At 35.0% G+C, this 15014-nt stretch overlaps 1 protein-coding gene across 1 annotated transcript in view; it reads left to right on the top strand.

Annotated features, from left to right (window-relative positions):
* The window catches only part of LOC120019396 (ryanodine receptor 3-like), a 146764-nt gene extending 132530 nt beyond the window's left edge, over positions 1-14234 (top strand). Inside the window, exons 34-36 of the mRNA XM_038962685.1 lie at positions 13363-13385; positions 13481-13630; positions 14189-14234. Of these exons, the coding sequence (XP_038818613.1) occupies positions 13363-13385; positions 13481-13630; positions 14189-14234 (219 nt within the window). The remainder of the gene's footprint in view (positions 1-13362; positions 13386-13480; positions 13631-14188) is intronic.
* Positions 14235-15014: the final 780 nt, after the last annotated feature.

The raw sequence follows: 15014 nt of genomic DNA, 5'->3' as shown, positions 1-15014 counted from the left end.
GACTGGATATAGTAGAGACTGGATATAGTAGCAGATGGATATAGTAGCAGACTGGATATAGTAGTAGACTGGATATAGTAGTAGACTGGATATAGTAGTAGACTGGATATAGTAGTAGACTGGTTATAGTAGTAGACTGGCTATAGTAGTAGACTGGATATAGTAGTAGACTGGATATAGTAGCAGACTGGATATAGTAGCAGACTGGATATAGTAGTAGACTGGATATCGTAGTAGACTGGTTATAGTAGTAGACTGGTTATAGTAGTAGACTGGTTATAGTAGTAGACTGGTTATAGTAGTAGACTGGATATAGTAGTAGACTGGATATAGTAGCAGACTGGTTATAGTAGTAGACTGGTTATAGTAGTAGACTGGTTATAGTAGTATACTGGATATAGTAGTAGACTGGATATAGTGGTAGACTGGATATAGTGGCAGACTGGATATAGTAGTAGACTGGATATAGTAGTAGACTGGATATAGTGGTAGACTGGATATAGTGGTAGACTGGATATAGTAGCAGACTGGATATAGTAGTAGACTGGTTATAGTAGTAGACTGGATATAGTAGTAGACTGGATATAGTAGTAGACTGGATATAGTAGAAGACTGGTTATAGTAGTAGACTGGTTATAGTACTAGACTGGCTATAGTAGTAGACTGGATATAGTAGTAGACTGGATATAGTAGCAGACTGGATATAGTAGTAGACTGGATATAGTAGTAGACTGGATATAGTAGTAGACTGGATATAGTAGTAGACTGGATCAAGTGGTAGACTGGATATAGTAGCAGACTGGATATAGTAGTAGACTGGTTATAGTAGACTGGTTATAGTTGTAGACTGGTTATAGTAGTAGACTGGTTATAGTTGTAGACTGGATATAGTAGCAGACTGGATATAGTAGTAGACTGGTTATAGTAGTAGACTGGATATAGTAGCAGACTGGATATAGTAGTAGACTGGTTATAGTAGAAGACTGGATATAGTAGTAGACTGGATATAGTAGCAGACTGGATATAGTAGTAGACTGGTTAAAGTAGTAGACTGGATATAGTAGTAGACTGGATATAGTGGTAGACTGGATATAGTAGTAGACTGGATATAGTAGCAGACTGGTTATAGTAGAAGACTGGTTATAGTAGTAGACTGGATATAGTAGTAGACTGGTTATAGTAGTAGACTGGGTATCGTTTTAGACTGGCTATAGTAGTAGACTGGATATAGTAGTAGACTGGTTATAGTAGTAGACTGGTTATAGTAGTAGACTGGCTATAGTAGTAGACTGGGTATCGTTTTAGACTGGCTATAGTAGTAGACTGGATATAGTAGTAGACTGGATATAGTAGTAGACTGGTTATAGTAGTAGGCTGGCTATAGTAGTAGACTGGCTATAGTAGTAGACTGGCTATAGTAGTAGACTGGTTATAGTAGTAGACTGGTTATAGTAGTAGACGGGTTATAGTAGTAGACTGGTTATAGTAGTAGACTGGATACAGCAGCAGACTGGTTATAGTAGTAGACTGGATATAGTGGTAGACTGGATATAGTAGCAGACTGGATATAGTAGACTGGTTATAGTTGTAGACTGGTTATAGTAGTAGACTGGTTATAGTTGTAGACTGGATATAGTAGCAGACTGGATATAGTAGTAGACTGGTTATAGTAGTAGACTGGATATAGTAGCAGACTGGATATAGTAGTAGACTGGTTATAGTAGACTGGTTATAGTAGTAGACTGGATATAGTAGTAGACTGGATATAGTAGTAGTAGTAGACTGGTTATAGTAGTAGACTGGATATAGTAGTAGACTGGATATAGTAGTAGACTGGATATAGTAGCAGACTGGTTATAGTAGTAGACTGGTTATAGTAGTAGACTGGTTATAGTAGTAGACTGGATATAGTAGTAGACTGGATATAGTGGCAGACTGGATATAGTGGCAGACTGGATATAGTAGTAGACTGGTTATAGTAGTAGACTGGATATAGTAGTAGACTGGATATAGTGGTAGACTGGATATAGTAGCAGACTGGATATAGTAGTAGACTGGTTATAGTAGTAGACTGGATATAGTAGTAGACTGGATATAGTAGTAGACTGGTTATAGTAGTAGAGACTGTATACTAGACTGGATATAGTAGTAGACTGGATATAGTAGTAGACTGGATATAGTAGCAGACTGGATATAGTAGTAGACTGGATATAGTAGTAGACTGGATATAGTGGTAGACTGGATATAGTAGCAGACTGGATATAGTAGTAGACTGGTTATAGTAGACTGGTTATAGTTGTAGACGGGTTATAGTAGTAGACTGGTTATAGTTGTAGACTGGATATAGTAGCAGACTGGATATAGTAGTAGACTGGTTATAGTAGTAGACTGGATATAGTAGCAGACTGGATATAGTAGTAGACTGGTTATAGTAGTAGACTGGATATAGTAGTAGACTGGTTATAGTAGAAGACTGGATATAGTAGTAGACTGGATATAGTAGCAGACTGGATATAGTAGTAGACTGGTTAAAGTAGTAGACTGGATATAGTAGTAGACTGGATATAGTGGTAGACTGGATATAGTAGTAGACTGGATATAGTAGCAGACTGGTTATAGTAGAAGACTGGTTATAGTAGTAGACTGGATATAGTAGTAGACTGGTTATAGTAGTAGACTGGCTATAGTAGTAGACTGGCTATAGTAGTAGACTGGGTATCGTTTTAGACTGGCTATAGTAGTAGACTGGATATAGTAGTAGGCTGGCTATAGTAGTAGACTGGTTATAGTAGTAGGCTGGCTATAGTAGTAGACTGGCTATAGTAGTAGACTGGATATAGTAGTAGGCTGGCTATAGTAGTAGACTGGTTATAGTAGTAGGCTGGCTATAGTAGTAGACTGGCTATAGTAGTAGACTGGCTATAGTAGTAGACTGGTTATAGTAGTAGACGGGTTATAGTAGTAGACTGGTTATAGTAGTAGACTGGATACAGCAGCAGACTGGTTATAGTAGTAGACTGGATATAGTAGCAGACTGGATATAGTAGACTGGTTATAGTTGTAGACTGGTTATAGTAGTAGACTGGTTATAGTAGTAGACTGGATATAGTAGCAGACTGGATATAGTAGACTGGTTATAGTTGTAGACTGGTTATAGTAGTAGACTGGTTATAGTTGTAGACTGGATATAGTAGCAGATGGATAAGTAGAGGACTGGTTAGTAATATAGTAACACAACAACAGTAGTTAGTAATATAGTGACACAACAACAGTAACACAACAACAGTATTTAGTAATATAGTGACACAACAACAGTAACACAACAACAGTAGTTAGTAATATAGTAACACAACAACAGTAGTTAGTAATATAGTGACACAACAGTAGTTAGTAATATAGTAACACAACAACAGTAGTTAGTAATATAGTAACACAACAACAGTAACACAACAACAGTAGTTAGTAGTATAGTAACACAACAACAGTAACACAACAACAGTAGTTAGTAATATAGTAACACAACAACAGTAACACAACAGTAGTTAGTAATATAGTAACACAACAACAGTAGTTAGTAGTATAGTAACACAACAACAGTAGTTAGTAATATAACACAACACAGTAGTTAGTAATATAGTAACACAACAGTAACACAACAACAGTAGTTAGTAATATAGTAACACAACAACAGTAGTTAGTAATATAGTAACACAACAACAATAGTAACACAACAACAGTAGTTAGTATATAGTAACACACACAGTTAACACAACAACAGTAGTTAGTAATATAGTAACACACAACAACAGTAGTTAGTAATATAGTACACACAACATAGTAGTAATAACACAACAACAGTAGTTAGTATAAGTAACATAACAACAGTAGTTAGTAACACAACACACAGTAACACAACAACAGTAGTTAGTAATATAGTAACACACAACAGTAGTTAGTAATATAGTAAACACAACAACAGTAGTTAGTAATATAGTAACACAACAACAGTAGTAGTAATATAGTAACACAACAACAGTAACACAACAACAGTAGTTAGTAATATAGTAACACAACAACAGTAGTTAGTATATAGTAACACAACAACAGTAACACACACAGTAGTTAGTAATAGTAGTACACAACAACAGTAGTTAGTAATATAGTAACACAACAACAGTAACACAACAACAGTAGTTAGTAATATAGTAACACAACAACAGTAGTTGTAATATATAACACAACAACAGTATTAGTAATATAGTAACACAACAAAAGTAACAACAACAGTAAGTTAGTAAATATAGTAACACTAACAACAGCTAGTTAGTAATATAGTAACACAACAACAGTAGTTAGTAATATAGTAGACACAACAACAGTAGTTAGTAATATAGTAACACAAACCAACAGTAGTTAGTAATATAGTAACACAAACAACAGTAGTTAGTAGTATAGTAACACAACAACAGTAGTTAGTAATATAGTAACACAACAACAGTAGTTAGTAGTATAGTGACACAACAACAGTAGTTAGTAATATAGTGACACAACAACAGTAGTTAGTAATATAGTAACACAACAACAGTATTTAGTAATATAGTGACACAACAGTAGTTAGTAGTATAGTAACACAACAACAGTAGTTAATAATATAGTGACACAACAACAGTATTTAGTAATATAGTGACACAACAACAGTATTTAGTAATATAGTGACACAACAACAGTAGTTAGTAGTATAGTAACACAACAACAGTAGTTAGTAATATAGTGACACAACAACAGTAGTTAGTAATATAGTGACACAACAACAGTATTTAGTAATATAGTAACACAACAACAGTAGTTAGTAATATAGTAACACAATAACAGTAGTTAGTAGTATAGTAACACAACAACAGTAGTTAGTAATATAGTGACACAACAACAGTATTTAGTAGTATAGTAACACAACAACAGTAGTTAGTAATATAGTGACACAACAACAGTAGTTAGTAATATAGTGACACAACAACAGTATTTAGTAGTATAGTGACACAACAACAGTAGTTAGTAATATAGTGACACAACAACAGTAGTTAGTAATATAGTGACACAACAACAGTAGTTAGTAATATAGTAACACAACAACAGTAGTTAGTAGTATAGTAACACAACAACAGTAGTTAGTAATATAGTGACACAACAACAGTAGTTAGTAATATAGTAACACAACAACAGTAGTTAGTAGTATAGTAACACAACAACAGTAGTTAGTAATATAGTGACACAACAACAGTAACACAACAACAGTAGTTAGTAATATAGTGACACAACAACAGTAACACAACAACAGTAGTTAGTAGTATAGTAACACAACAACAGTAGTTAGTAATATAGTGACACAACAACAGTAGTTAGTAATATAGTGACACAACAACAGTAGTTAGTAATATAGTAACACAACAACAGTAGTTAGTAGTATAGTGACACAACAACAGTAGTTTGTAGTAGTTAGTAATATAGTGACACAACAACAGTAGTTAGTAGTATAGTAACACAACAACAGTGACACAACAACAGTAGTTAGTAGTATAGTGACACAACAGTAGTTAGTAATATAGTGACACAACAACAGTAGTTAGTAATATAGTAACACAACAACAGTAGTTAGTAATATAGTGACACAACAACAGTAGTTAGTAATATAGTGACACAACAACAGTAGTTAGTAATATAGTAACACAACAACAGTAGTTAGTAGTATAGTGACACAACAACAGTAGTTAGTAATATAGTAACACAACAACAGTAGTTAGTAATATAGTGACACAACAACAGTAGTTAGTAATATAGTAACACAACAACAGTAGTTAGTAGTATAGTAACACAACAGTAGTTTGTAATATAGTAACACAACAACAGTAGTTAGTAATATAGTAACAACAACAGTAGTTAGTAATATAGTAACAACAACAGTAGTTAGTAATATAGTGACACAACAACAGTAGTTAGTAATATAGTAACACAACAACAGTAGTTAGTAATATAGTAACACAACAACAGTAGTTAGTAATATAGTAACACAACAGTAGTTAGTAATATAGTGACACAACAACAGTAGTTAGTAGTATAGTGACACAACAACAGTAGTTAGTAATATAGTAACAACAACAGTAGTTAGTAATATAGTAACAACAACAGTAGTTAGTAATATAGTAACAACAACAGTAGTTAGTAATATAGTGACACAACAACAGTAGTTAGTAATATAGTGACACAACAACAGTAGTTAGTAATATAGTGACACAACAACAGTAGTTAGTAATATAGTGACACAACAACAGTAGTTAGTAATATAGTGACACAACAACAGTAGTTAGTAATATAGTAACACAACAACAGTATTTAGTAGTATAGTAACACAACAACAGTAGTTAGTAATATAGTAACACAACAACAGTAGTTAGTAATATAGTGACACAACAACAGTAGTTAGTAATATAGTAACACAACAACAGTAGTTAGTAATATAGTGACACAACAACAGTATTTAGTAATATAGTGACACAACAACAGTAACACAACAACAGTAGTTAGTAATATAGTAACACAACAACAGTAGTTAGTAATATAGTGACACAACAACAGTAACACAACAACAGTAGTTAGTAATATAGTAACACAACAACAGTAGTTAGTAATATAGTGACACAACAACAGTAGTTAGTAATATAGTGACACAACAACAGTAGTTAGTAATATAGTAACACAACAACAGTAGTTAGTAATATAGTGACACAACAACAGTAGTTAGTAATATAGTGACACAACAACAGTAGTTAGTAATATAGTGACACAACAACAGTATTTAGTAATATAGTGACACAACAACAGTATTTAGTAATATAGTGACACAACAACAGTATTTAGTAATATAGTGACACAACAACAGTATTTAGTAGTATAGTAACACAACAACAGTAGTTAGTAATATAGTAACACAACAACAGTAGTTAGTAATATAGTAACACAACAACAGTAGTTAGTAATATAGTAACACAACAACAGTAGTTAGTAATATAGTGACACAACAACAGTAGTTAGTAATATAGTGACACAACAACAGTAGTTAGTAATATAGTGACACAACAACAGTAGTTAGTAATATAGTGACACAACAACAGTAGTTAGTAATATAGTAACACAACAACAGTAGTTAGTAGTATAGTGACACAACAACAGTAGTTAGTAATATAGTAACACAACAACAGTAGTTAGTAATATAGTGACACAACAACAGTAGTTAGTAATATAGTGACACAACAACAGTAGTTAGTAATATAGTGACACAACAACAGTAGTTAGTAATATAGTGACACAACAACAGTAGTTAGTAATATAGTAACACAACAACAGTATTTAGTAGTATAGTAACACAACAACAGTAGTTAGTAATATAGTAACACAACAACAGTAGTTAGTAATATAGTGACACAACAACAGTAGTTAGTAATATAGTAACACAACAACAGTAGTTAGTAATATAGTGACACAACAACAGTATTTAGTAATATAGTGACACAACAACAGTAACACAACAACAGTAGTTAGTAATATAGTAACACAACAACAGTAGTTAGTAATATAGTGACACAACAACAGTAACACAACAACAGTATTTAGTAATATAGTGACACAACAACAGTAACACAACAACAGTAGTTAGTAATATAGTAACACAACAACAGTAGTTAGTAATATAGTGACACAACAACAGTAGTTAGTAATATAGTAACACAACAACAGTAGTTAGTAGTATAGTAACACAACAACAGTAACACAACAACAGTAGTTAGTAGTATAGTAACACAACAACAGTAACACAACAACAGTAGTTAGTAATATAGTAACACAACAACAGTAACACAACAACAGTAGTTAGTAATATAGTAACACAACAACAGTAGTTAGTAGTATAGTAACACAACAACAGTAGTTAGTAATATAGTAACACAACAACAGTAGTTAGTAATATAGTAACACAACAACAGTAACACAACAACAGTAGTTAGTAATATAGTAACACAACAACAGTAGTTAGTAATATAGTAACACAACAACAGTAACACAACAACAGTAGTTAGTAATATAGTAACACAACAACAGTAGTTAGTAATATAGTAACACAACAACAGTAGTTAGTAATATAGTGACACAACAACAGTAGTTAGTAATATAGTGACACAACAACAGTATTTAGTAATATAGTGACACAACAACAGTATTTAGTAATATAGTGACACAACAACAGTATTTAGTAGTATAGTAACACAACAACAGTAGTTAGTAATATAGTGACACAACAACAGTAGTTAGTAATATAGTGACACAACAACAGTAGTTAGTAATATAGTAACACAACAACAGTAGTTAGTAGTATAGTGACACAACAACAGTAGTTAGTAATATAGTAACACAACAACAGTAGTTAGTAATATAGTGACACAACAACAGTAGTTAGTAATATAGTGACACAACAACAGTAGTTAGTAATATAGTGACACAACAACAGTAGTTAGTAATATAGTGACACAACAACAGTAGTTAGTAATATAGTAACACAACAACAGTATTTAGTAGTATAGTAACACAACAACAGTAGTTAGTAATATAGTAACACAACAACAGTAGTTAGTAATATAGTGACACAACAACAGTAGTTAGTAATATAGTAACACAACAACAGTAGTTAGTAATATAGTGACACAACAACAGTATTTAGTAATATAGTGACACAACAACAGTAACACAACAACAGTAGTTAGTAATATAGTAACACAACAACAGTAGTTAGTAATATAGTGACACAACAACAGTAACACAACAACAGTATTTAGTAATATAGTGACACAACAACAGTAACACAACAACAGTAGTTAGTAATATAGTGACACAACAACAGTAGTTAGTAATATAGTGACACAACAACAGTAGTTAGTAATATAGTAACACAACAACAGTAGTTAGTAGTATAGTAACACAACAACAGTAACACAACAACAGTAGTTAGTAGTATAGTAACACAACAACAGTAACACAACAACAGTAGTTAGTAATATAGTAACACAACAACAGTAACACAACAACAGTAGTTAGTAATATAGTAACACAACAACAGTAGTTAGTAGTATAGTAACACAACAACAGTAGTTAGTAATATAGTAACACAACAACAGTAGTTAGTAATATAGTAACACAACAACAGTAACACAACAACAGTAGTTAGTAATATAGTAACACAACAACAGTAGTTAGTAATATAGTAACACAACAACAGTAACACAACAACAGTAGTTAGTAATATAGTAACACAACAACAGTAGTTAGTAATATAGTAACACAACAACAGTAACACAACAACAGTAGTTAGTAATATAGTAACACAACAACAGTAGTTAGTAGTATAGTAACACAACAACAGTAGTTAGTAATATAGTAACACAACAACAGTAGTTAGTAATATAGTAACACAACAACAGTAGTTAGTAATAGTAACACAACAACAGTAGTTAGTAATATAGTAACACAACAACAGTAACACAACAACAGTAGTTAGTAATATAGTAACACAACAACAGTAGTTAGTAATATAGTAACACAACAACAGTAACACAACAACAGTAGTTAGTAATATAGTAACACAACAACAGTAGTTAGTAATATAGTAACACAACAACAGTATTTAGTAATATAGTGACACAACAGTAGTTAGTAGTATAGTAACACAACAACAGTAGTTAGTAATATAGTGACACAACAACAGTATTTAGTAATATAGTGACACAACAACAGTATTTAGTAATATAGTGACACAACAACAGTAGTTAGTAGTATAGTAACACAACAACAGTAGTTAGTAATATAGTGACACAACAACAGTAGTTAGTAATATAGTGACACAACAACAGTATTTAGTAATATAGTAACACAACAACAGTAGTTAGTAATATAGTAACACAATAACAGTAGTTAGTAGTATAGTAACACAACAACAGTAGTTAGTAATATAGTGACACAACAACAGTATTTAGTAGTATAGTAACACAACAACAGTAGTTAGTAATATAGTGACACAACAACAGTAGTTAGTAATATAGTGACACAACAACAGTATTTAGTAGTATAGTAACACAACAACAGTAGTTAGTAATATAGTGACACAACAACAGTAGTTATTAATATAGTGACACAACAACAGTAGTTAGTAATATAGTAACACAACAACAGTAGTTAGTAATATAGTGACACAACAACAGTATTTAGTAATATAGTGACACAACAACAGTATTTAGTAATATAGTGACACAACAACAGTAGTTAGTAGTATAGTAACACAACAACAGTAGTTAGTAATATAGTGACACAACAACAGTAACACAACAACAGTAGTTAGTAATATAGTGACACAACAACAGTAACACAACAACAGTAGTTAGTAGTATAGTAACACAACAACAGTAGTTAGTAATATAGTTACACAACAACAGTAGTTAGTAATATAGTGACACAACAACAGTAGTTAGTAGTATAGTAACACAACAACAGTGACACAACAACAGTAGTTAGTAGTATAGTGACACAACAACAGTAGTTAGTAATATAGTGACACAACAACAGTAGTTAGTAATATAGTAACACAACAACAGTAGTTAGTAATATAGTGACACAACAACAGTAGTTAGTAATATAGTGACACAACAACAGTAGTTAGTAATATAGTAACACAACAACAGTAGTTAGTAGTATAGTAACAACAACAACAGTAGTTAGTAATATAGTGACACAACAACAGTAGTTAGTAATATAGTAACACAACAACAGTAGTTAGTAATATAGTAACACAACAACAGTAGTTAGTAATATAGTGACACAACAACAGTAGTTAGTAATATAGTAACACAACAACAGTAGTTAGTAATATAGTAACACAACAGTAGTTAGTAGTATAGTAACACAACAGTAGTTAGTAATATAGTGACACCACCAACCAATTTTCCACAATAGTTTGATCAGTCATCTTCTTATGTACTTAAACTTCCATTGGTGTTTTTTCTAAACAGTATCCCTTCATGTACAAGGTGCTACTAAAAAGCCAACATCTCAACAAGGGGTTGGAACTGAAATGATATTCCAGTCCTATTGAACAGATCCATTATTGTTTTCCTTCTGTTCCGCTGTTCCGACCAGCAAAATAAAGTTCTGAACCTGTTCAAACAACAACTAATCGTAAGGGTTTCTATCGTTCCTTTCTGTTCTTTTTTAAACCTCTGAAATATAACATTAAATCACTTCACCAATCAGTGTGGATAGAGCAGCTTGCTGTGGACCGGGCAAGCGATTTTAATCTGTATAGGAAAGTTGTTTAAAGCAAATTGTATTTTGTCATAACAGCATGGTTTAATCATAATGAAAGACAAACACACACTGTGCTGCCAGTCACAGTGTAGGCAGTGAGATGCAACTGAAATGTTGATGGAGAGAGTGGGAGAGGATGGAGGAAGCTTGCCTTGAAGCTCTCGACGTCTTGTTGTGACATGCGTCATCTAAATTGGGCCCACTGAATTATACCCACAGAGTACCGGCTTCTATGGAGGAACTTTAAATGTCTTTGAACTTCTGAGTTGGTTTAACGTTGGACCAGAGCAAACAGGCTTGTGTGTGCAGAGCAGCAAGAGAATAAAATAAAAAACTTCTTCCCTTTTTGCAGTTAATAAAATGTAATAATTATAGTGTCCTTAACTAGCATTGAAAAAGTAAATCCATTCTTCTCTAATTAAACATCGCTCCCTAATTTCGGAATTACACTTGTAACGTCATCAGTAGATTACAGTAACCTATGTAACGTCATCAGTAGAATACAGTAACCTATGTAACGTCATCAGTAGAATACAGTAACCTATGTAACATCATCAGTAGATTACAATAACCTATGTAACTTCATCAGTAGGCTACAGTAACCTATGTAACGTCATCAGTAGAATACAGTAACCTATGTAACTTCATCAGTAGACTACAGTAACCTATGTAACGTCATCAGTAGAATACAGTAACCTATGTAACGTCATCAGTAGGCTACAGTAACCTATGTAACGTCATCAGTAGAATACAGTAACCTATGTAACGTCATCAGTAGAATACAGTAACTCATGCTTCACAGGGGGAGGGGCTACAGTAGCCTATGCTTCAGAGGGGGAGGAGCTACAGTAGCCTATTCTTCAGAGGGGGAGGGGCTACAGTAACCTATGCTTCAGAGGGGAGGGGCAGGTAGCCTACACACCCGCTGGCAAAGACCTCCAGCAGGCAGGCAGATGCTGGAATAAGTTTGAGTCAGAGTGAGTGCTTTGTATTGGCACTTTTTTTGGGGACTGAAAAAAATGCCCGGAACATAAAATAACGTTATTAACTGGTTCCCATGCTTTTAAAATAACGCTTCTGTTCCGGAACAGTATAAATCTCTTTAGTTTTCAGTTTGGGTTCTGTTCCTTAAATCATTTTGTTCTTTTTAGGTTTTTGTTTCTGTTCCCTGAACCGGTTCCAACCTTTGATCTCAACATGCCTCCCAGTGTTCACTATGAGTATATATATTTTCCTTACCCATCTATTCCTCTCTCTCGCTCCCTCCCTCTCTCTCTCTCGTTCTCCCTCCTTCTCTAATTCTCCATCCCTCCCTCTCCCTCCCCCTCTCCCTCCTCACATTGCTCTTGACGTAATTATTCAATTGTCTCTATCTCTCAGATAAGGACGCGTACATCCTGTTGCCATGGCGAATATCTCTTCCGTCTTTTTTAGGGGCTAGATAAGGGTCTGAGGGGGAGATAGACAGCTTACGGTGGGGTTCAGAGGCTAGACACACAGATAGGGATCAGGCAGATTTGGCATTGAGTACTGGGACTCTGGAGAGAGACAGACAGGAGGAACGTTTGGTGGGAGAAACTGTACAGATAGAGAGTGTGTGTGTGTGTGTGTGTGTGTGATCAAGACATAACCATATTGGAAAATGGCACCAAGAAGCGGCCCCTTTGTGGGATAACATTTGTGTTTTTAAAAATAAAATGGTTGTATGACTCCATTTGACAAGAGCATTGCACAGCACAAGAGGTTGTCAGTGCTTGTCTTTGCACGCTGGTATATGTACTGTACAATACACTTTGAGGAAAGAAGATTGTTCATTTAAATGTTATACAATTGTGTGTATTTCATTTGCAGCGAATAATGAACAAGATGAAGTGCATGCCCAGTTGATGTTTGCACAAAAAAGGTTTGAAAACACACATCTCTCTCTTTCTACTTCCCTTCTTTGTAGTATGTTTAACATTGTAGGTTTCATTGAAGAGTTCCACAAGGTGATACTGCTCTCTACAGTAATTAAATGATTTTATACAAGAGATTCACTGGACCTGAAGTTCTAACACTATCTTTCCTTATCTCCGTTCCTCAGCTTCCACGAGCTGGTGACGTTCTTAGGGCTGAAACCCAAGACAGGAGAGACCGAAGTGGCGACAGGTCACTTCTTTATGCTGTGGTTTGAGTTCTGTACCGACTTCAAGACCAGGTGGAAGAGAGAGAACAAGAATATATCCAAAGAGAGGTGTGTGGGCAGAGAGAGAGAGAGACAGAGAGACAGAGAGACAGAGAGACAGAGAGACAGAGAGAGAGACAGAGAGAGAGACAGAGAGAGAGACAGAGAGAGAGAGACAGAGAGAGAGAGACAGAGAGAGAGAGACAGAGAGAGAGAGACAGAGAGAGAGAGACAGAGAGAGAGACAGAGAGAGAGACAGAGAGAGAGACAGAGAGAGAGACAGAGAGAGAGAGAGAGAGAGAGAGGGGGGGGTGAGAGGGGGGTGAGAGAGAGGGGGGGTGAGAGAGGGGGGTGAGAGAGGGGGGTGAGAGAGAGGGTGGGTGAGAGAGGGGGAAGAGAGGGCTAGAGAGGGTTGAGAGGGGTGAGAAAGAGGGAAAGGGGTGAGAAAGAGGGAGGGGTAAGAGAGGGAGAGGGAGGGGTGAGAAAGAGGGAGAGGGAGGGGTGAGAAAGAGGGAGAGAGGGAGGGAGAGGGGTGAGAGAGAGAGAGACCTAATGCCTAGGCTTTTTCTTAGAGGGCTAACTCAGTCTTGTGGCATGCAGAACACCCTGGGTTTGAACCTTTGTCAGTTACGCCTACAACCTCAATGAATTACTGTTCACCTGTATGTCCTAGACTAGAAAAGTTCAATTCCCACAGGGATCACGTACACCTACTAAAAATGTGTTAATTCACTGTAAGTCACTTTTCGATAAAAACATGTGCTTAGTGGCATACCATATACATTATTTTGACTTGGATATATATTATTTTGACTTGGATATATATTATTTTGCTTATAAAACTCTGCCTGAGAAGTGACTAAATCAGGAAGATAACTCTGTGACATCCCACATCTGGGATCAGCTACATGCACCCTGCCAGTCCACCAACTGACTGAGTTGAGAAACACTGTTCTCATATCTATCTAGACTGTCTGTCTTTTTGAACAATGTGACCCTGTATCATCTAGTACGTAGTCTGTATGTCTTAACACAGCATAAGCTCCTGTATGACTGGGTCTGAGACTGATGTGAGCTTGTCTTTTGGGGCCGTATGCATCAAGTGTCTCAGAGTAGGAGTGCAGGTCTGGGATCAGGTCCCCCCCCCCTGTCCATGTAATGTTATTCACTATGATCTTAGAGGATCCTAGATCAGCTTTCTCACTATGAGACTGATGTGATCCTCTTTTCCCACTCTTCCCCCAGGCTGAAAGAGGCCCAGCTGTCAGTGAAGAAGATCACAGCAGACAAGAAGGTGGAGACTAGGAAGATCAACCCTAACAGTCTGGTGAGCACAACTTAAACTTAATATAGATGTTACGAATCCCTTTGGCCCGACAGTCTAGGGGGGATGGTAAGGGGACCCGTAATATAACTCATGCAAATTATAGTAGTGACAAAGAGTGAAAAACGA

Source organism: Salvelinus namaycush, chromosome 24, assembly GCF_016432855.1.
Source record: "Salvelinus namaycush isolate Seneca chromosome 24, SaNama_1.0, whole genome shotgun sequence".
Classification (NCBI taxonomy): Eukaryota; Metazoa; Chordata; class Actinopteri; order Salmoniformes; family Salmonidae; genus Salvelinus; species Salvelinus namaycush.
Note: the sequence above shows the minus strand (reverse complement) of the source record. Positions and strands in the feature narration are given on the sequence as shown.